The sequence below is a fragment of the Jaculus jaculus genome, chromosome 18 (genome assembly GCF_020740685.1).
Source record: "Jaculus jaculus isolate mJacJac1 chromosome 18, mJacJac1.mat.Y.cur, whole genome shotgun sequence".
Taxonomy (NCBI): domain Eukaryota; kingdom Metazoa; phylum Chordata; class Mammalia; order Rodentia; family Dipodidae; genus Jaculus; species Jaculus jaculus.
The window spans coordinates 42,672,414-42,697,236 of NC_059119.1; the positions used below are offsets into that span (position 1 = coordinate 42,672,414).

A 24,823-nucleotide genomic window follows, 5' to 3' on the forward strand; every position below is an offset into this window, starting at 1 on the left:
TGTATCTGGCTAATGTGGGATCTGGAGAGTCAAACATGGGTCCTTAGGCTTTGCAGGCAAAAGCCTTAACCGCTACACCATCTCTCCAGCCCCAGCACTTCTTTTTTTAATCACGACAACATCTCCATCCCAGTAATTGTGCTCATGTAATACTGCCCTTTACTGTGGCCTCAAAAGAACAATTGAGATTGCAGAGTAAAGCTATAAAGTGCTTCGTGGTTGCAGCAATGATATCATCACACCAAGATAACAGATTAGGACGGTGCGTCTTGACTGGAGGTGCTTCTTCTTTACAACTTTATTATAACCCATAGCCATGGCTGATCTTTATAACTATTAAGAATTTGCTAGCCGGGTGTGGTGGCGCACGCCTTTAATCCCAGCACTTGGGAGGCAGAGGTAGGAGGATTGCCATGAGTTCAAGGCCACCCTGAGATGACAATGTTAATTCCAGGTCAGCCTGGACCAGAGTGAGACCCTACCTCGAAAAACCAAAAAAAAAAAAAAAAAAGAATTTGCTAATGTCTTCAGGTTTCTCATGTGTCAGTTAACTTCAGTTGAAGATGCATATAGGAACCACCCATATGTTAAGGTGCCCTCAACCCTCTGAGAACTTCTCACCTGAAGATATCGGAAGCCTTCTATAGTTGAACTCATAGCATAAACTCTATGTGGCAATACATTTTTTTCAGAAAATAAAATTTTCTGAAAAGTTAATTTTGAAAAATGATAATTTCAAGTTCATTTTATCATCTGTAAAAACCCTGGCTATTCCTACTGTGAATGATAATCAAATTATTTTCTCTTCCAAGCATACTTTCTTTTATATAAATAAACAGCAGTGTCCAATTTTGGTTTGAGATACTATCTATAGGTTAGACTTATTCTCTCAAAGAGAACTGTCACTATTAGCCACTACTATAGACAAGATAACTTTTGTTTTGTTTTTTGAGGTAGGGTATCACTGTAGCTCAGGCTGACCTGGAATTCACTATATAATAGTCTCAGGGTGGCCTCGAACTCACAGCAATCCACCTACCTCTGCCTCCTGAGTGCTGGGATTAACGGTGTGTGCCACCACAACCAGCTACAAGTTAACTTTTAAGAGAAAGAAAAATCACACTTAAAGGGGCTTCAAGCTAGACTTCTAAAAAAACTTGCTGATGAAATGGGTGCACTGTAAATGGAAAGCATGACTTAGCATACTGAACAAATATTTTTGGAATGCTGTGGGAGAATGACAGACCATTCAGTGTGTCAGTTTGTCAAGTCTCTTCATCTGTTAGAGTCAGATCAGACCAGAAAGACGCCGTTGAGTATCTTCCAAATCACCAAAAAGCTGATATAGACATCATCTAATACAAAACATTAGAAAGTAAATCTTTAAAATGTGCTTCTGTCAATCTTTTCTCTCGTACAAAGCAATGTGTGCTGTAAGCTTCAAGATTTTGGTGGCATACTGGTCTAGTACATGCACACAAGTGCCCTCCAGGGGCGCGTCCACTGGGCACATCGTGGAGGAGGATAGCTGTGTGGCATGCGCAGCAGCCCATGGCTGAGATGGGATTGCTGATCACCTCAGCTCCTCCCGTCTAGGCTGGAGGATGCCTTGGTTCACATGACAGACCAGCTGTCAAGGCTGGGGCACTGTGCAATCAATGTACAGGGTGAGAGTGAAGACTTGAAGCCAATTGGTGGACGTGGCATGTGAAGTAAGGTCTGGAAAATCACAGTATCGTCTGTGAAAAGCCTCCTCACAGCACGGTGAAATAATTAATTCCGTGCTATCATCTTTTGAAGCCATACTTCTTAGACTTCTCGGGGGGATCTCGAGTGAAGGCAAGATTTGGGATTCTCTCCAGGGTAGATATTGAAAGACCTTAGAGATCCAGAGTGAGGTGTTGCAGTTTGATACTCTCTTTGTGTGTGCAGTTAATTCGATTTTGTCTGCATAGAAAAGGAACCTTGGGAGAAGATTTTTTTTATTATTATTAAAGGTATGCTGAACCATTCAGTTTCCAAACCTGCAAAGTGGAGGAAATTGAAAAGACCTTGAAAACTTCAGCTTTCAGTGCATACTTAAATTTTACTTCAGATTATTTCCCTTGGCAAAAGCCAATATCTCAAGCAATTTGAGGGATATCCTCACATACATATTTGAAATTTTAAATGTTTCTTTTTCTCTTGGTTAAATGGCACGTAAGTCTGTTGCCTTTTACTGCTATTTTTACATGACCAGTGTGTTGTGTTTATTGCTCATTTATGGATTTGCTACCAGATAGATGAAAGTGAATTGCTCCTTATTAATATTATTATTATTATTAATATTATATTTATTGCTCATTTAAAGATATGCTAGCAGATAGGTGAAAAAGAACTATTACTTAAGTCCAAGACTTCTGTCAGTAGAGTTAGGCCCTGGAACCAGTGCTATATTGTATGCTAGGCAAAAACAAAACAAAAAAAAAAAAAAAACTGTTGGAGGGTCTTCTTATCTATACAACAAAATAAATACCAAAAGATTTCAACAAGGGCTGTGGAAATGGCTTAGTGAATAAAGGTGCTAGCTTGCAAAGCCTGCTGGTTCAGGTTCATTTCCCCAGTGCCCACCAAAAGCCAGAAATACAAAGTGGCAAATGTATCTGCTCTTCATTTGCCTCAGGACGCCCTGGTGTGCCCATTCTATCTCTCTCCAGTTGTTTAATTAATTAATTAATAAAAAAATTTAAAATCCATTTCAGTAAAACACGTGATCTTTATACTATGCTAAGGACCAATTCTGTGTAGAAGACTCATCAAGTATAGAGGCCTTTGTCATGGAGTCCCAAAGACAGCTGCCCTTTCCCGGCAGTGGAGAACCTTCAGGACATGCTTTCTCACACTGGATCCTAGGTGCATCTGCGACATGCCATACATAGCTGATTCCCTGTAGTTAGGTGTGGGCTTGTTTTTTTTTTTTTTTGTTTTTTTTTGTTTTTTTTTGGCTCCAAGAACTTGTAAAAAGGAAGTTAATTTTTTTTGTTTGTTTATCCTGGCTCAATGACAAGCTGCCTTTATTGTGCATAGCTGCAAAGTAGTGTAAGTTCTGAAATACAGCCTTCATTGCAAAAGCATCTTTCCCAGCAATGTACGCCATTTGTGTTCTTTGCAGCTCATAAATTGGCTAGTCCTGGGGCAGCACGATATTAGGAGTGGGAAACATGTGGTCATATTTGGGTTTAAATGTCAGCACTTCTAGCTCGATGTATGGTTCTTGCATTTGGAATAAATTATTTGATTTCTGACTCACCATTTCTCTTGCCTGTGATATGAATAATTTAGTTTATTGTTATCAAGGCATGGTGGCACACGCCCTTAATCCCTGAACTCGGGAGGCAGAGGTAGGAGGATCACTGTGAGTCTGAGGCCACCCTGAGACTACATAGTGAATTCCAGGTCAGCCTGGGCCAGAGTGAGACCTTACCTCGAAACACACCCACACACACACAAGAAAATAAAACTGAGTATTTAAAGCTTTGCATAATAAACATGAAATATCTGACACGTGGCAGCTATTATCATTACATGCGTGTGAGACCCACATGTCAAGGAAACAAATTTTCCATCACAGTTTTTAATCTGTCTAGCTTCGGACTCTTTCTCCCATTTCCATCCCCAATGAGAAGGTGCTTCATTTCTTCTATTTCGCTGTTTGTGATGCATATAAAACTCTAGGCTAGCTTGACTCTGAACTCCTCCAATATCAGAACTCAGGATAATTGGTTTTGCGTTTTCTAGCCTGTCTATATTTCCCACAAATCAATCAAAAAGCTACCACTATCACACAGACACTCCCATGCAAGTCTTTCTGAAACCCAGTGCACCTTGGATTCTTGCATCATTGTTGTTAGCTGTGTGTGTCCATTACTCCTCCCCCACCCTCAGGCTGGGAAGCCCACAAAGCCCAGGGTGGCTCGCCCTGCCCAGCCTATTGTTATCATTCCATCTGTCTTACCTGGACAAACCTTTGCCACAATGTCTGCAAACCAGCATTGTCTCCAGCAACCCTTGATCTGACACGATTCTTACATATTAATATAATGAGGAATTTTAAATTCACCATCAACTGTTTACTATATTACCCAATTCTATAGCAAGAAGACAAGGTTAGAAATACTTGAAATACTAAGTGAAAACTGAATCAACTGTTATCCTGAACAGATGAGAAAACACGTGCACAAAATTACATAATTAATGGGATAGCTGTGACTAGAATTTATATTTCTCACTGCATTGATCCTCTTTCCAATGCCCAATAGGTTCGGTATGAAGAAAGAGAATGTTTTTTGTCACAGACCATTCAGTGTGTCAGTTTGTCAAGTCTCTTCATCTGTTAGAGTCAGATCAGACCAGAAAGACGCCATTGCTTTGAAAAAGAAAGCCATCTCATTATGTGAGTTCAGTCCGAATGAATCAGGAAGGAGCTTGGAGGATGATGTGGACCTCCTGTCTCTAGTGACACATCCTTGAAGTGTTACAAAATGCCTTGGCTGGTGGCCCCGTCACTGGGCAGGCCCCTGTCCTTTACACTTTGTATTTGAAGAACATCTTCGGTCTCAAAATCTACATGGGCTCTGGGCTTCTCTTATTCCTGGGTTACCTGGGGTCATGAGTCAACAGGAAGAAATTCTTTGCAATCAGCTGGAGACCTTCTGCCCTTAGGACCTCAATTCCCACAGCACAGTGCCAAAATTAGAGCTGATTCAAGAGCCAACTCCTTTATCTTCTCCTTTCTTTCTTTCTTTCTTTCTTTCTTTCTTTCTTTCTTTCTTTCTTTCTTTCTTTCTTTCTTTCTTCCCTTCTTTCTTTCTTCCCTTTCTTTCTTTCTTTCTTCCTCCCTCCCTCCCTCCCTCCCTCCCTCCCTCCCTCCCTCCCTCCCTCCCTCCCTCCCTCCCTCTTTCTTTCTTTCTTTCTTTCTTTCTTTCTTTCTTTCTTTCTTTCTTTCTTTCCTTCTTTCCGTCTTTTCTTCCTTCCTTCTTTTTCATCATTCTTTCTCCCTTTCTTTCTGTTTTCTTTCTTTTCCTTTTCCTTCCTTCCTTCCTTCCTCTTTGGTCTGTCTTTCGGTCCTCCCCCCACCCTTTCCTCTTTGTGTGTGGTGTGATATGTGTGATGTGGGAGATTGTGCAGATGTGCGTGGCATTCACGTCCTGCGTGTGCCCATGTGCAGGGGCCAGAAGAGAACATTTGGTGTTCTTTTCTGCAGCTTAATTATTTTAAGCAGAGGCTCTAACTGAGCCTAGAACTTGGACTCCTCTTTTGGTTAAACTGGCTGACCAGCACGCCATAGCAGCCACCATTTCTCGGCCCCACTGTGCCCTCACTGGAGGTACAGATGTGTGCCACCACAGCAAGTTTTTAGTGTGGGTCTTGGGGATCAAAGCCAGGTCCTCTTGTTTGTTGAGGAAGTACACTCTCAACCCCTGAACCACCTCCCAGGCCCCAGCAGGGGGTCTGATGTGTTTGCTGTTCTAACTTCAGTTCCAGTGGGGAGGAGGTTGACTCTAGCGCCTCTCTTCCCTGCATTTTTCCCTCTGTCTTCCAGGCATTTCAATGTGTTTCTCCTTTGTAAACAACAGGAATCCGAGAGTTAGTCATTTGCTGCTCTGAATACACTCTGTAATTAATGGGAAACTACATCCTATGTTGAAATACTAAAGTACGCTAATCCTGTTAAGTGTTTACTTTCCTTCTCAAATATTATGGCATTTGGAATCGAAACAGATTCTCATTGTTTGATCTCACTATGGACTTTTAAAGTAAATGATTTCAGGTCCAAAATTGAGCTGGGCTATATATTTCTCAAATATGTTTAGCCAGAAACACACACACAGAAAACAAAACACAGATCCCACACTAGACAAAAATCCTTTGTGATAAGCCAGGCATCCTAAGACTACATAATGAATTCCAGGTCAGCCTGAGCTAGAGTGAGACCCTACCTCAAAAAACAAAAACAAAATAAAAAATCCTCTGTGACAATTCGGCAAAAGGATTATGCAGAGTAGAAACTCTAATTCATTCTGTCCCCATGGTATCAAAGACTGTAGCGGCCACTTCTTTTGTGGTCTTCTTGTGATACAAAAGGCTCAATGCAGTTCCTCACAGTCCTAAATTACTGACTGACTGTCCTTCCCCGGCTGATCAGTCTTCTGAATATGATTCAGTATTTACCTTTTTAAACAATCAACACCTATTCCTCTAAGCATCACTGTAGTCAGCATTTTATATTGGGATACTAAACTGGTACCTCCACTGTCAACTAGACGCTTCAGGACACAGACACATTGAATTTGAGTGAAAGCCATGAGCAGTGGAATCTTGATTTTTTTGTTTGTTTGTTTGTTTTTGTGCCAGTGTAAACATTTTGGTTCGATAGCTAAATATAAACCTGATTATCAAGAATCTTTGCTATGTGATTTTCTATGAGTCGATCAGAAAAGAGATGATTAATATTATAATTAATGACTGTCCAAATTATTTCTTCTACCAAAAGATTTACATCTACCTAGCATAGTGTTAGGTTCTAAGGCACACATCTCCCCAGATTCAGTAACAAAGTAACCATGCTACAAAAAATAAAAATAAAAATAAAAATGCTCGTATCCATGGGCCATACTTTGAGTCTTTATGTAACAACTTACACGGTGCAATGAACATTGTAAAATGGAGATGGGTTACAATTGTGTCTTAAAATACATGTAAAATAGTAATGATATGTAATGAAAATAGAGCTAAGCCTCCATCACATCATATCCTGTTGGCCCGTTTGGTTTACGTTTTTCTCCTGTCTTTGTTGGCTAATAAACAAACACATTCAGTAATCACTCTTCATGTGAGCTTAGCTTCCAAGTTTACCATTGCTTCCTAGGGCCCAAACATGAGTCAGGACTCATGCAGGGCACAGTGTGGGAACAAGTCACCCAGGAAAGATTTCCCTAAATGTTGTGTTAGGATTAGGGAAGAGCAGAGTTTTATTGAATTCATCACATTTATAAGAAATTCATTCTGAATGGAATTGTAACTGTCAATTAACTGATTTTTTGCTGTCAACATACAAATAATGTTAAATGCTTAACACCTATGATATTTTTATTAATTGTGGACATACTTAGTCTGAACAAATCATGTGTTGGCACCATCCTTTCCCTCCATCTTCCCTCCATTCCAATGGGAACCCTCCTCAGTGGGGTTGCTTCTATTCCCCATGGGGTTGTGGGTTATGTGTTGTAGAAGCAACAGTCAGTTTCTGGGGACAGGCAATGCCTCTGGGCATGATGTCCCAACCTGTGGCCCTTACAATCTTTCTGCCCCTTCTTCAGCAAAATTCTCTGAGCTGTCGTGGGTGAGTTTTAAGTCTACTTCAGAGATGAGCTCTTAGGAGCCTCTGGATCTCTGCTTTGTTGTGTGTTGACTGTCCTCAGGGTCTGTCTCCTATACCCTGGTGCTGATGATCAGGCTCACCATAACATTCTGCAGTTACTTAAGAGGACTGCTTTATGAGAAAAGATCTCAAGACTTTATTTGAATCACATGTTATTTTGTTTATAATTTACCACAATTCTATATTTTCAGCATATATATATATATATGTATATATATATATATATGATGTTTAATATGAAGTGCTAAAGTTAATACCTAATATCCATTTTCACACTGGTTGGCTGGTGGAGGAATATTATTACCATACACTTGGAAAAGTTCTAACACCGGTAAACTAGGGGGTGAACTTAAAGCTATTGAATTAACTTCAACTTATTAAAAAATGTTTTGGGAAACTAATCTCTTAAGTGTTGAGACCTGCTTTTCACATCTGAACAGCACACTAACTGAGAATGTCAAAGAATTATTGTAATTCTTAAGCTGGTGTGACTAACTAGAGCGTCAAGAGGAAGTCAGAATACATGAACCTGAAACCTGAATGCCAGATCTCCCTCTTGCCTGAAAGTTTTAACTAGTTCCTGTACAAGTTAATGTCTTATTATAAGATTCATTCCTATGAAAAGTTAGCAATAATGGGGAGCTGAGTTGTGTGGAGAGTGAGATAGGAATAAAGATTCATTATTGGGTTTTTTTTTTTTTTTTTGAAGGTCTTGATTTGTTTCTAGAATATGCTTAAGAGCAAAGAACCTGGATCTAGACTTCTTGAATTTGAAATGTAGTTCTTCTATTTTTACTGTGAGTCTGGTCTGTTGACCTCCCTTTATGATGGGTTCCCCAGTTTTACCAAGAGTATCTGGCCAGCCCAGATCCTCAGGACAGTGTTGTTTTGAGAGTATGCTACTAGAATCCTCCTGTATAGTGCCTGTTTCATCTTAGCCATTATCTTGGGGAATATATGAAGGAAATTATGTAAAATAGTGTCTGACTAAAAAGTCTGTGTCTGTAATCATTACCCTTTAAATAAAATTCACTTTATTAATGCATAACACCATAAAATTAATAATGCACTGTGGTCCTAAGTTTAATTATATCCCCCAAACTGCTAGATACGGGACATTTCTTTCAGTGAAGCCATTTCCACAGATTGATCAGATTGTATTCTTTAATCCTAGAAAAATACTCTATTACAGTGCTGTGTTAGGACGTTGCAAAAAAGCAACTATGCTAGTCCTATCTTTATTTAAATACCAATATTTTACTTAGGATAGATTTTTTTTCATATTGTTTTTCAAATATTGCCTTGCAACACTATTTGTTTGGTTTCTGAGAGTTCATTATATCCTTGTATATTATGCATCTGAAGTAAGTTCCTTATCCCATTGGTCTCCACAACCTGGTCCTTGGTCGGCTTGGTCAGCCATTAGCTGTGTAATTTACATAAATTATTTTTTGCATTCTCTGAACCTTATTATGGGGATACAAAGGCTCACCTCCCAAGACTTTTGTGAAATATGAGAGTTTAGGTAATAGCTCAGCAGACAGAGGGACATAGCGGGTTCTTAATGGCTGGGTTTTAGTGCTGCATTAACTCACTAATATCATATCATATCATATCAGACAACACACCAGCTAATCAAGGACAGTTAGGGACGAAGCGAATATCTGCAGAAAATGTGTTCAATAGAGCCAGCACAGATGGCTGTCAAGTGGTTAGGGCTGAAGTGGAGGACACCTGTCTATTTACAGCATCAACAGTGCCTAAGCCAGTGTTGGATGGGCATTTTTGTGCTGAAGAGCTCAGCCCTGTCCACTTATGGAAAAAAAAAAAAAAAATTGGCACCACCCAAATAGGAACCAGCAGGACCAGAGAGTATGCAAGTGTGGTGTAGGGAGCTAGTGAGCTATGCAGCATTCTGATGGGGCTAGAGACAGCAGATCTCATAGGGAAATTGCCCCCTGCAGCGGGCAGGAGGCGGAGACATGTGCTGTTGAATACGGAGTATTGAAGGGAGGAAGTTATGCCACTTTTGCAAGGGTGAGAGGATGTCAAGTGGCTTTGATTCCACATGGGAATACATATATAGCTTATTCTATGGGAATAACAAGAAGGATCATCTATTCTTTAAAAATAAAATAGGAGGAAAGGTTTATTTTAGTTTACAGATCTAACAGAAAATTCCATCAATGGTGGGAGAAGCTGGCTCCCATTTGTAAATCCAAGCAGAAAAAAAAATATCAAACAGCCAGAACCACAAGCCAGCACAACTGGGCAAGACAGCGGGGACCCAGGCAGAGTTCAGACAGCCTTGTATAACTTTAGCTGGGAATCAGATCCACCCCCAAACACACCTTGGTGTGGACCCCAGGATCCATCCCCAGGGACACCTCTTCTAGCCAGACAGCTGGAGAGGGTCATCTAAAATTGTGAATAGATACTCCCTCAAGTTTATTTTCTCAAACTATTGTGTTAATTTTAAAAGCTAATTACCCTTCATTTTGTAGCATCACTTCTAATGTGTTTTGGATTTTTTTCAGAGTCCAGGTGAGACAACATGTCATAGACTGTTCCTATTCCCAGACCTCAGAGAATACATACCCAGTGACCAATGTTTATATATGTAGGTATGTAGGCAAATCACGGAAAACAAAGTAGCCGCGTGTGTATTTACTCTTGGACATTTAGGAATGGCTATGGACGTTAAAGATTCAACTGTTATTTCTTATTTATCATTTTATTACTCATATTTTTAGCAACTATTCACCATCCAGCCCCAAAAGAAAGAAACATGTAAGACATGAGACTTTATTTTCTTATTTCCCAGTAGCTAGTTGTTTTCCAAGCAATCAGAAAATAATGTAGGCAAGGTATGGTGGCACACACTTTCAATCCCAGCAGGTGGGATGCAGAGATAGAAGGATCACTGTGAGTTCAAGGCCAGCCTGAAACAACAGAGTGAGTTCCAGGTCAGCTTGGGCTAGAATGAGAACCTGCCTTAACCTCCTCCCAGCCACCACCACCCACCCCCCCGCAAAAGAAAAAGAAAAGGGAAAAAAATGTGACTATCTCTAAGGCAAGAAGGTCTCATATTTACATGTCTCTTAATGTCGTAAGGCCCCTTCCACCTCACATTCTTGGACCACTTTAAGTAATGGAAATCACTGTTCATTTAAACCATGATGTCAAAGGTGGTTTTCCATGCATTGTGCAGGAGTTTGGGCTTTGCGTTTTTCATTTTAGTGAATTTTCCTTGGCAAAAGCCTTGCTCCTGCCTGGGAGCTGATTGAGCGTCCGTAGAGCCAATATGTTTCTCCATTCTCCAATTTAAAAGCTGCCAAGAATTTTCTAACATGTGCCATGAGAAATTCAGCTGCACATAAAACCCCATTCATTAAATAAACAGTTAACTAAGCAACCTCTGGCAGAAGGCACACCCCATCTGACATCTGAAGCACTAGGGACCTTCCAAAGGAAGTAATTAAAGAATGCATTAAACAGAAATACTCTAGCACTTAGCAATCATAATTGAAAATAAAAGTTGCTAACCTGGGGTCTCTATACTTTCTAGGCCTGTTGAAGTTATAAATGAGCAACTGTTATATATACTCAATTTTATTTAAAAGAGAGAGAGAGAGAGAGAGAGAGAGAGAGAGAGAGAGAGAGAGAGAGAGAGAAAGTGGTGGTACATGACTTTAATCCCAACATTTGAGAGGCTGAAGTAGGAGGATCACTGTGAGTTCAAGGCCACCCTGAGACTGAGAGTGAATTTCAGGTCAGCCTGGGCTAGAGCAAGACCCTATCTCAAAAAAAGAAACATATAGTTCACTCACCAGAAACCCAATAAAACATGGATTTGTTTTAAGCTAAGTAAACCTACGACTGACTAAATATTTATCATGGATTTCACTCATCAGATATTAAATTTCAGAAGAGACCAACAGAAACCCTGCATGAACAAGTCCGTCTTGCAAAGGGTTTTCACTGCAGGTGCTGCGAGCAGCAGCGTTTTCTGAAATGCCAGCCTCTCCTTGTGGCTTTGAGAGCTCGCAGGTGGAGGCTGACATAAGCATTGCAATTTGGCTGCCAGCAAAGGAAAGGGGGTCACACAATTTGGATAATCTACAAGTTGGTTAAACAGCTCTCAAGCTGCAGGTTGAAGAGGCTTAATAGCTTAATAGAGTCCTACAGTTGTTTTTTCTTTCTTTTTTTTTTTGTATTAACATTAACTGTTTTCAAAAAGGCTGGAGAGATGGCTTAGCAGTTAAGGCGCTTGCCTGTGAAGCCTAGGGAGCCAGGTTTGATTCCCCAGACCCAAGTAAGCCAGTTGCACAAGGTGGCACATGGGTCTGGAATTTGTTTGCAGGGGCTAGAAGCCCTGGCACACCCATTCTCTCTGTCTCTCTCTTTCTCTCTCCCTCTCTCTGTAGGTCTCAAATAAATAAAAATAAATTAAAAAAATCTGTGCCGTAAAAGGAATTCTAACAGTTCAAAGAGGGTGTTTCAGGCCCTGTTGTCAAACGTTTAGATCCCATCTTGTCGGCTACTTGCTGACTCTTAAAAGCACTGGCTGTGCGGTTGCTGGCAAGCGACTTCACCTTGGGAAGCTGCCGTTCAAACACATCCTCACCTACGCACCAGCATCCACTCCTGTAATTTCACTCAGGGAACCCCGCCAGGGCCACGCAGTCACCAGAACAGAACAGATGTGTTAACAGCTGCATTCATTGTCTGCCCCCGTTCACTCCTCTCTGTGGTTAGATCCTGTCACAAACTTTCACTGAGGAAGAACTGGAATAAGGAACAAGGGGTATGGTGAATCAGAGCAGCCCTGGCTTGAGCTCAGAGAGATTTTCTTTTTTTTTTTTTTTTTATTGCTGTCATAGCACAAGGAGTGAATGCGGTTGTCAGAAAACAATTATTTCCGCTCTAAGATTCGGCTTCACAATTTTGAAGATGGGAGGGTGTCTGTCCTTTAAGATTCTACCAGTCCTGGAATCCAAGGTGACTTTTAGCTTAGAGCAGTGACCTATCTCTGCGACTTCAAGGTGCCGAGATAAAGTTAGACAGACGTTTCTTGAGTAACTTACATTCTTCCATGCAAATTAAGGAGGAGACCCAACACACAGGATCCAGAATGAAGGCCCAGATGCCAGGCTTGGACCCTAGGGAGAGTTACCTTACAGGCACATATCAGGAGTCTTTTAGCAAAAGCGCCTACTAAGTGATTGTTTCAAATAGATGTTACACATTCATAAGTACTTATAATCAAGTAATTAATGATTTATACCAAAGTACCATGCTTATCACACCTCCTTGGAAAAGAATTTTCTAAATTTAAACGTGGTGAATGAGCTGGAGAGATGGATCAGTAGCTAAAGGTGCTTGCTTTCAAAGCCTGATGGCCTAGGTTCAATTCCCCAGTACCCATGTAGAGTCAAAAAAATAACAGTGGGTGAAGATGATGGCCATGATAAAAAATAATAAGAAATTGAAATGTTAGAACTTTGTTTAGTATATTTTAAATAATACACCTTGTGTCAGTGCAAGCTAACAAAAAAAGGACAGACTGACTGGAATTACTACTAAGGGACACATACATACATATATACCATATATATATATATATATATATATATATATATATATATATATATATGTCTTAAATTTGCAAATACAAGCTTAATAATTATCTACATTTTACAAATTGCCACTGCCTTATGAAAAGTATGAAATTAGGTGAAAGAAATTTCACAGAGCTCATGAACTAGTCATGTGAAAGTTAAAAGGAAAACAGCTTCTGTGATCCTAGCAAGTGGATGGTGGCTATGGGTGGCAAAGACAGGAGCGTTTCCTGGAAATTCGGGGAGGTGGGCGTTACAAACTGAAGGCTGAACTGAAAGTTGTCCTCTGACCTCACACATTCGTTGTAGCACAGGTACCACTCCTCCTATCTTCTCTCTCTCTCTCTTTTCCTCTCTCTCTCTCTCTCTCTCTCTCACACACACACAAACGTGAACACAAACGCACACATAAATAAATAAATAATTATCATTGTTACCTGTTCTGCCTTGAGATTGGTGTATTTAAAAAAAAAAAATCAAATAAAGCCACTGTGCCTTGCCCTTCGGAGCAGCATCTGCTAGCTTGAAATAGAAGCTATAAACCCTAATTTATGTTGTGTTACATTCTGCAAGTTCATGAGAGACTAATGCTAAAAATAGCTTATTTTTCGAAACATAACATTAAACATTCTTGTTTCTAGTTCACTCACTTCAGTGTCTTCTTAAATGCCAACTGTGGGGGGAAATTACTGCAAGGATTTTTTTTCTCCCCTCAGGACATTCAGTTCACATTTGAGCATCTTCTTATTGCGAAGCTAAATTAGTTTTGGAATTGCCTGTAAATAAGCTATGAGTCCTTGTAAAGCTCCTTCTCTCAGGAAAGAGGGCTGAAGAAAGAGAAAGAGCGCTGCTTTTCATTTGCAGTTGCTCCAGCGTCTGTAACTGGGTTTAGGACAGAGAAAGTGTTCTTTTAATTTCTCTCCCTCTCCCTCTCCCTGTCTCTCTCTGTCTCTCTCTCTCTCTCTCTGTCTCTCTCTCTCTCTCTCTCTCTCTCTCTCTCTCTCTCTCTGTGTGTGTGTGTGTGTGTGTGTGTGTGTGTGTGTGTGTGTTGGAGTTAAGGTCTCACTCTACCCAGGATGACATGGAATTCACTCTGTAGTCCCAAACTGGCCTCAAATTCATAGAGATCCTCTAACTTCAGGGATTAAAGGCAGATGTCACCATGCCCAGCTCAACTTTTCTATTTAAAGAACGCCAAAGTCCCAATTATTTATTTATAATCAGAGATCGATGATGACTTGGATAGTTCATTTAGATTTTCTGAGCCTTAGTTTCCTCATCAGAACATAAGAGACTTGATCGTATTCTGCATTTTTTTCATTAAAACTCTGAATCTCAGAGCCGGGCATGGTGACACACACTTAATTCCAGCACTTGGGAGGCAGAGGTAGTAGGATCACCGTGAGCTTGAGGCCACCTTGCGACTACATAGTGTTTCCAGGTCAGCCTGGGCTACAGTGAGACCCTACCTCAAAAAACAAAACAAAACAAAACAAACAAATAAACAAACAAAAAACCTCTGACTCTCAGGTTACTCGTGACTCATGGCTCCTCCTGTTTGCACACCTTGCTGTTGAACAGACCTCACCTCGGTGGACATACGTCATGTCTCTGAAGCTCACTTAAGTGGAAGTTTTAACCTAGGGACAATTTACTCTTCCAAGTCCAGCTTTCTTAGATGCCATTTTAATATTATTATCTAAATAAACCTAGGCATTTTTCTAAACAGCGGAATATGGGGAGAAAAAAAGCAAGAATAAGTTTCATTTCTTTGTTTTTGAATATTTGTTTGGTTTTAATTGGAACTAAATCAAAAGACACTTCTCTAGATTATTTAAATAAAATATTGTTATTTTTCTGTCCAGATTCGAATTCGTTTTTGGTATTAAATTACATGTCACAAGCTTTTTTTGAGAGATGATTTTATTGTATTCTGCTCTATTTCATAACATTTTGTTATTTTGAATGTGATAAAAATGACATAACTAGTGAAAATGTCTTCTAAAATGACCTCAGAATCAGGTTATTTTGTGGAATAAGCACTGGTTCCTTCCTCCAAGAAAGCTCTTTTTTTTTTTTTTCTAAACTTCCTGATGTGCCTGCCTTCAAAACTGAACTCTGTCCGTGCTAAGTACTGCTCTTAAGACTGCACTGGGTACTTTGCTCCCAGCACTGCCCCTTTCTTGTCAGCTCCACGGTCTGTTCCACACTGGATGCATACCTGCCCCAGGTGGGCTCAGTCCTGTTGCAGGTCGCTAAATGACAAAGCCCTGTTGAATTATCCTTTGACAGTTAACTTCAAGGACCATTTTCGTTTACATTTTTAATAGATCAGGTTTTTGTTTAGACCCATGGTGCTAGAAAAGTGTCAGAAGAAAGGATGTTGGTAACAGGCAGGTCATGACCGCAGTGGCTTGGCTCTGCTTTGCTTTTATAACCTTCTCTTCGCGACTGCAGGCACAGAAAGAAAATGCTTAATCTTCTAATTTTTCTTTTGTTGTGAGACAGCATCCCACTAGCCAAAGCTGGCTTGAAGTTCACGAAGGCTGGCTTCAAATCTGTGTCCTCAGTGCTAGAATTACAGGCGTGTGACATCATACCCTAATTTTCTACTAAAGGGTACAAGAATATTTTTCCCTGTTTTTTTAAAAATATATTTTATTCATTTGTTTATTTGAGAGAGAGGAAGAGGGAGAGAGAGAGAAAACGGGTGCACCAGGGTCTCCAGCCACTGCAAATGGACTCCAGATGCGTGCACCCCCTTGTGCATCTGGCTTACGTGGGTCCTGGAGTTTGGCTTTGCAGGCAAACGCCTTAACTGCTAAGCCATATCTCCAGCCCTTGTTTTTTTTTTTTTTTCTTTCTTTATTACAAACTTTTAGTCCAAGACATATGTGATACCAAATATGCAAAGCTACTTCAGTATTTTGGCCAAGCGTTCTAAGTTTTCAAATTATAAAAACTATAAAATTATAAAAATATTGTACTGTGTTTGTAGTAAAGAGAGCTAGACTATGGACTTGTATACTTTTGAGGATGCATCATATTTTATAATCTACATTATAAAATTATATTATAAACATAAATGATAACAAATATAAAACATTTAGATGACACATTGATGATGTATGGTTATTTGTAAATACTATTAATTATGTGTATGACTACATATCATGTACATACTTTTTTTGGGGGGGGTTCGAGGTAGGGTTTCACTCTAGCCCAGACTGACCTAGAATTCACTATGGAGTCTCAGGGTGTCCTCGAACTCACGGTGATCCTCCTACCTCTGCCTCCCCAGTGCTGGGATTAAAGGCATGCGCCACCACAATCAGCTCATATACATACTCTTAACATATATGAACAGCAAATATTTACATGAAATTATCCAGGTGTGGTGATGCATACCTTTAATCCCAGCACTTGGGAGGCAGAGGTAAGAGGACTGCCGTGAGTTTGAGGCCACCCTGAGACTACATAGTGAATTCCAGGTCAAAAACTATGCCACTAAACACCAGGTAAATTATATTTGCCTTGGCATTAAAAAAAAAAAAAAAAAAAAAAAAAGCTCAAAAAAGAAATGAAAACAGGACTAGCAAGATTTCTCAGTGGTTAATGTGCTTGCCTGTGAAGCCTAAAGACCCAGGTTGGATTTCCCAGTACCCATGTAAGCCAGATGCCCAAGGTGGCACATGTATCTGGAGTTCAGTTGCAGTGGCTAGAGTCATCGGCATGCCCATTCTCTTCCTCCCTCTCTTCTCCCTTTCTCTTGCTCTCTCAATATGTAAATAAGAAAATAAAATTAGAAACAAAAATAATAAGAAATGAAATGCATCTTAACTTTCATGCATAATATGAAGTTACATTTTAATACTGAGATAATCAAGTCAGATAGAGAAGTGCCTGTTAGGCACATAAAAAGGCAGAGCACATGAGAAAATGTCATTTTATTCACTCTGAAAATGTGAAAATGTCCAGCCCACAGACAGTAGATCAGCTTTTTTGAGGTAGGGTCTTGCTGACCTGGAATTCACTATGTAGTCTCAGGGTGGCCTCAAACTCACGGCAGTCCTCTATGTGATTCCATCAGTTCTGTATAAGAATATTAGCATTATTTTCCCAACAGCTACTACTTACTTAACTGCTTATTTTGAAACAAACACCATATTCTTAGCATTTTAATTGAAATACAAGTATAAAGTTGTCATTTTCAGCAATCTTTACATGGCAGATAACACTATCCTATTTTATAGATGAAACACTGAGCCTCAGCAAGGTTGGGGAAGTGACTCAAGGTCATAGGTTATCATGTGGGTGAACTAGAATTCTCTCTGAAACAGCCTTACTTGTTATCATTTCGAAGTGTAATAGGGAAATCCCACACAGGTTAAACTGAGCCTTCAGGATCTCTCCGGGAGGATGGGTAACTCAGTTTGAACGTCTGCTTGGCCCTTGGTAGTCTGCACAACTTCCACACTGCTAAGGATGAAAAGCCACATTAGTTCATGCTAATTAATGCAAAAGCCTCACTGAAATTTTGAATTTGATGTGACTGTTATTTAAAAAAATATATACCTGAGTGGCAAATGTCCCTCTTCCTTACTAACTACAAACCCCCCTGGTGTTTCAATGGCATCTGCACAAAACAGTCTCTCAGAGACATAATGCTTGAAGCCATCTGTATATCCTAAGATGCTCTCAGCCTTCTCTTTGCTAATGGATTAGTGTTTCAGTATATTGAAGAATAGAGAGCAATATCCTAACACCCCCAATCAGAAATATCTGAATGGAAGAAACTATCGAAGCATCTTTTATCTTTGCTCAAATCACATACATGAATAGGAAAGATACCTAAGAATTTACAGATGTGACAAGCCTTTCCTTTTTAGATGTAAGTTTTAGAAATTAAAAACCTTCTACATAAAGAGTTTAGGCCACTGAGATTCAATAATAACACCTAGAACAAGCCAAGTTTATATATGTATGGTGAAATATACCTTCCTTTCCTCATCCATTTCACCTGCATTGTTTACCCATTTCTTGGGATTATTGTAATCTCTGACTGACTGCCTCAAATAGCAAACCTAGAAATGTCAAAAATGTCAAAACACAAACATTATATCCCATTCTTGAATTTTTTTAAAGCTATTAACAAAGGGGTGGTGGAAAAGGCTAGTATAATAATGCATTAAAATTATAGGACAGACAAAACAAATAGAAACAACCAAACCTGAAAGCCTTTTTCATCTCTATCACATTGATACTTAAGATAAAAGCCCATGAAACAGGGAAGCAAGATTCAGTACACTGAATTGCTTTCCAAAAAATAAATAAATAAAATAAAAATCCCCAAAGTATCCTTTCTTAAAACAGATCTCAGTGATTATTTAGTATTACCAATGCTTATGTTGATTATACATAACTATATGTGCATATGTACATGTATGTTTTTGTTTAAAATGAAACATAAATTAGAATTTTCTTCATAAGAAAATCATATGTGAGCAATTATAAAGTGATCCTTTGATGAGGTCCCATGTCATTTCAGAAAGAGGCAAAATTAGCTTGCATGTGAATTTTAAGAAGATTTAGAATACTTAGAGCTACTCAATATTCTAATTGAACTAAATTCAGGTCATTTAAAGAGAAAGTGTAACTTTAGAAAAGTCGAGTAATTATGAAATGTGGGTCAGATACAATAATCAGCAGAGAGTTAAAAGTTCATCCCTCTAAAATTGCTTTTCTCTTTTCTAGAGTAATGTTTCGATGAATGCAACATGGGAAGAAAAATATGTACTGTGCTTCTCTTCCACACAGAGCTTAGAAAATGATACACTTTGTGCAGGTTATAACCCATATATTACTCACTCTAAAAATAAGTTACATGCCACAATATGAATTTGAACATGAGTTTTTCCACTGTTGTTGGCAGCTTGTCATTTATGAAGTGGTTATCTATATAGTAATTCAAAATGAAAAAAAAATAATCAAAATTAGATGTTTTATTTGTGAGATTGGTCCACAACACCACATTTTGCTGTACTTCAATTGCATGCCTAAATTACAATTTTATTAATGAAACCTATAATTTGAGACCTATGTCTTAAAGCATAAAAAAGAATTTTATTTGACTATTAACAACATTTTTTTTTGAATATCCACTTTGTGCCAGACCCTGATCTTGTTTCTGAACTATCTTGAGACAAATAGCAGCCAGGGCAAAGCAGTGTGTGTGCTGGGGTTCATTACGTGTCTCTATGAGGAGTGGATTTCATGTTCACTGTGAATAATACCACCAAGGAAATCACCTCTGCTCCCTCAAATCTTTTTTTTTTTTAACTTTTTAAAATTTTTATTAGCATTTTCCATGATTATAAAAAAAAAATCCCATGGTAATTCCCTCCCTCCCCACCTCAAATCTTAATAAATGACCTTATCACTAAGAAACATGCACTTTCAAGACGGTCATTAACTTTTGCCAACAGTTGCATGAATGCCTCATCATTCAGCCTTGTCATTCCTGACATCATGCTCATGAGACGTACCAGTAGCTACACACCCATTTTTCTCATGTCAGAAATACTGAGGGATTGTGACTCTGTAAGCATTATGTTACTGTAGAACAACAGAAACATGTGGATCTTAGAGGTTAGAAAATATTTAGTGCTGATAAATATCTATGTCTAACCTATCTCCAAATACTAAAATAAAAACTACCAGGAAGGATGAAAATTTGTAGGGCTGAAACTGTGAGGTTAGAAATTTGAAAAAAATTATTCACGAAAAGTAGTATTTCTGCTTCTAAAAATCTCCAAAGAAAGAAAATCCTAAATCAACTTCCCTGAGGCTTAATAGCTTTTTGTCCCTTTTCAAGAGAGTATGTTTAAGAATTAATGTAATTCCTTTCTGTTATTGCTTATGATCATTTTCTTTTGTTGCCAATAGATGTCTGTTAAGTCATTGTACATATTTATTCAAAGAATAAAACACACCGCATTCTTCACAGCAATCCTCCCTGAAGATAAAGGAAAGCTGAAACCGAAGGCTTGGCATTAAACTGTGATTTATTTATTTGCTACAAATTGAAAATAAAACCAATCATACGTGCGGTTTTCACTTCTTAACATGTTCCTGTCATGGAAAAATGTAGTGCTAAATACTCTGATATAATAAAGCAATGAGAAGACATTATTATGTAGGTTGCAGCAGTTGCTGTTAACTATTGCTGTATAGAATACACACCTGAGTTTTCTCATTTAATCGTTATGATCATCTCATGAAGTCCTATCTTCTTTAAGGAAGAAAAATTAAACTTAGAATGGCCATACCTTTTGGTAATGCTGTGACCAGAATAATTATAAACACTGGGAGTCCAGTAGTACCAGACCTTGCACTTTTTTTTTTTCCTTTTTGGTTTTTCAAAGTAGGGTCTCACTCAAGCTCAGGCTGACCTGGAATTCACTATGTTGTCTCAGGCTGGCCTTGAACTTCTGGTGATCCTCCTACCTCTGCCTCCCAAGTGTTGAGCACACCTGGCTTAGACCTTGTACTTTTTTTTAATATTCAAATCACTTTTATTTATTTATTTGAGAGCAACAGACAGAGAGAGAAAGAGGCAGACAGAGAGAGAGAGAGAATGAATGGGCGCACCAGGGCCGCCAGCCACTACAAATTAACTCCAGACGCGTGCGCCCCCTTGTGCATCTGGCTAACTGGGGTCCTTAGGCTTCACAGGCAAGCGCTTAACTGCTAAGCCATCTCTCCAGCCCTAGACCTTGTACTTTTAATTACCGAACAGGAAGGCATTCAATAAGAAGTCCTATCTGGAAGTACATCTGCTTTAGCTCATACTTTAGATTTCTTGGTTAAATTAGCCATGGCTTTGAAGGAAATAACTACTGTGTTGGCTTGATGACATATATCGCTAATCAATCAGACACAGACTGTCTTATTTTCCCCTAATATATACACACTTTTTATATGTGCAGAAATGAATTTACAACCTCACAATATTGGTTGTTGTGATTTTCAGTTCCTTTGTAGAAGACAATACTTTTCTTGACGTAGATAACTAATTTGTCCTGAAGTTGGTATGCGCTTTGTATTTACAAATGTGATTGTCTGCTGTATGCATTCAGTAGAGAAAGGGTATGATTCTCTATCCCTATGTCAAATACCCCTGCATTTATTAAACATCCAGGTGATTAATACTATGAGTCCTGTTAGTGAGTTTACCCAGTGTTATCTGGTGTCCCAAAAGCCACAGAACTTTCAACAAGTTCCAAGAACTGTTCTTACACTTTGGATAACTGTCTTGGGGAAACAAGACAACAGGAGCATTTGCATACATTAAAAATACAGTGACATACCAGGGCCCAGAGCGAATGGATCTAGAGTGAGCACAGTGTTCCTTTCATGGAGGCTCTGTGTTTCCTAACAGCATTCAGCTAAAACACAGACCAGACAGGACAGAGTGCTGTCATCTCACAGCTATACAGTGAGAAATTCAGCTGCTCTCCACCAAAAAATTGTCAGATTATTTTGTAAGTATACAACATGAATATTAACATATCGATCATTTATTTGTCTATCTAATCTACCTATTGATACATCAATCTATCATCCATTGCCTATCAATCTATTTTATTTATTTATTTATTTATTTATTTTGTTTTTTCGAGGTAGGGTCTCGCTCTAGCTCAGGCTGACCTAGAATTCACTATGTAGTTTCAGGGTGGCCTCGAACTCATGGCAATCCTCCTACCTCTACCTAGTGCTGGGATTAAAGGCGTGCACCACCCCGCCTGGCACATCAATCTATTTTAAGAGAGATCCTTCCACTTGAGGGACTATCTTAATGATGAGAATCTGAATGACCTCAATATCTTTATTTCCTTTAATATATATAATATATTAATTATTCACATAATGTATTTGTTTAATATAAAAGCAATGCATGAATAATAAAATAGCTTCTATACATGTAAGTCTACATATGGTAATCTGGGCATGGTAATGAAATATGCAGATGAATTTTGTTATCTGAATTAAATATGTTGCCTCAGTCAAAAAGTATATACACTGGTTACTGTTCAGTTAGCTGATAGTTAAATCTTTTTGTTTGATAAAATCTTTAGACAACAAAATGAACTAATTCGGTACTTTTTTAATGATCTACCTGCAAATTATATGAGCTGATACTAAGTTCCCGTGATTCTGATCTGGGGTCAAGTTTCTCACCACTCTGCTCTGCCCACACAGGTGGTGTATAAAAATAATGATGTCCGGCTGGAATTATCTCGACTTGCCAAACAAGGAGACCCTAAGATGAAGATCCATGGAGTAGTGGCATTTAAGTGTGAAAATGTTGCAACGTTAGACCCAATCACTTTTGAAACACCAGAGTCTTTCATCTCTCTACCTAAGTGGAACGCTAAGAAAACAGGCTCCATATCATTTGATTTTCGAACAACTGAGCCAAATGGCCTCATCTTATTTAGCCATGGCAAGCCAAGACACCAGAAAGATGCCAAGCACCCGCAGATGATAAAGGTTGACTTTTTTGCTATCGAGATGCTAGATGGCCACCTGTACCTCCTCTTGGACATGGGGTCAGGTACCATCAAAATAAAAGCCCTGCAGAAGAAAGTGAATGATGGAGAATGGTACCACGTGGACTTCCAACGCGATGGACGGTCAGGTAATTGAACAGTTTGCTATGTGCTAGGAACACCCCACCCTCATTCTCCCATTCCTATTGAAACTGAGATGTGTTAAAGATTGATGTCTGCATTTGCGAATGTGGATGGGTATGCATGCACACACTTGTGTACATAAACTTAGTCAACTAAAGACAAAAACAACTAACTCGAGTTTTCCAACACAGTCTGTTTAGAGAAAAAGGTTTGATGGAATCTTGTTTCTCAAGGCATTATTACATACGTGTGTGTGTGTAAACCCTGTTTATTTCATTCAGATTGCTAGTAGTTCATAAACCACTCGATTTAAATCCACTTTGGAGCATCACAAAAACAGTACCTTTAATTTACAAAACCTAGTTCTGTATCAAACGAAAGGAATCATGCTTAAGAAAGTTTTACTTACAAACTCAGGTGGAAGACGAAGCATGAGCTTGTTAGAACGTGTATTAGTTACTTGTTGATGTAAGCAAATAGCTGACCTGGAGCAGGAAGCTGAGTGAATGGGAGGTGAAGCTGAGTTATAAAACCTCGTAGTGATGCATTTCCTCAAAGGCCCCTCTTAAATGTTCCACAACCTTCCCAAACAGCGCCACCATCTGGGGGTGAGGTGTTCAAACACATAACGCCTTTGTTACACATACAACATTCAAACGGCAAAAGAATTCACTGGAAAAAAAAAAATGAAGCTATTGTGCTTGGTGGTGTTTGAATGGTAAAGTATTTTTATGAGATTAAAATTTCAAATTAGTGATTGGAACAAACTATATGAAGACCCCTTAGCAAATTGAAAAGGGAAGCTGATATTATGTGAGCTCAAGGAGACTTAATATAATTTTAATAGCTACAGCTTTTAATATTTCATCTATTTTATTTTAATTAAGTTATATATTTTCACATTGCATTAGTTTGGTATAGACCTGCTGTTTAAAGAAATTGAAGGAATGGCTATATTAGCTTTCATTTTACCTAAAGAATATATTTAATATTTGCTGTTGGAGTGCTAACATCCACAGCACAGTTCAAAGTAAGTAACATGGGATTTTAAAGTAAATTTACCCATTTTTCACAACAGTTATATTCAGAGGCTCAATGAAAACTACTTTCCATATGATACAGGGAAAGAACAGTGCTGATAAAACATCAAGGCAGAATTGCCTGCCTTCCTACCCTTATAAAGATGCACTCATGAATTTCCTGACTTACTCCACAACTGACTGTTGAGAACTATTTACATAACCATATAACTTCTGTTAATCAAGTGGATCGGCCCAAACCTAAGAGTTACTGGTTCATTGGCCACCTACTCCATAAGAAGAATATAATGGACCAACAACAAATAGTTTGATATCCAAACATTGTTTTTCTTAATCGTAAGTAAAGTATCTTGCTACATATAGCAGAACTTTTATATTTAATGAGTAGTTTATAATGGGAATTAATCTAAGATACAGAATATCTTATGTAGTTCCATAATCAGCATTTCTAAATACTTTTTTAGGCTCCAAGTTGTTCCCAAAACATTTGAAATGTGTATATTGGGTACATAATAAAAAAACACGGAGAGCACAGTGCCAAAATACTCCTAATGAAAAGAGTAATATCACTTTTTTTTACATTTGAAATATAATAAGAATTTATTTGTACATGCAACTTCTTTAAATTAAAAGGCTTATTTAAGTCACATTACCTCTTAAAAGTAGACTATATAGTATGGGATTACAGATGAGTCCTTTGGTAAATGCAGTGGCATCTTTCAAACCCAGATATCTAAAAATATTCACTGAGAAAAATAATCCATTTTTAAGCCAAGCATGGTGGCACACACCTTTAATTGCAGCAGAGGTAGGAGGGTTGCCATGACTTTGAGGCCACCCTGACACTGCACAGTGAATTCCAGGTCAGCCTGGTCTAGAGTGAGACCCTGCCTAAAAAAAAAAAAAAAAAAAAAAAAAAAAAAAAAAAAAGGGGTTAGGAAATGGTTTAGCAGTTAAGGCATTTGCCTCTGAAGCCTAAGGACCCCGGTTTGATTCCCCAAGACCCACATAAGCCAGATGCACAAGGGTGACACATGCATCTGAGGT

General features: G+C 38.7%; 1 protein-coding gene across 1 annotated transcript in view; it reads left to right on the forward strand.

Moving 5' to 3' along the window:
* LOC101599863 (neurexin-1) overlaps nucleotides 1-24,823 on the forward strand; it is a 545,566-nt gene that overhangs the window by 455,624 nt on the left and 65,119 nt on the right. Inside the window, exon 9 of the mRNA XM_045137280.1 lies at nucleotides 22,303-22,741. Within this exon, the coding sequence (XP_044993215.1) occupies nucleotides 22,303-22,741 (439 nt within the window). The remainder of the gene's footprint in view (nucleotides 1-22,302; nucleotides 22,742-24,823) is intronic.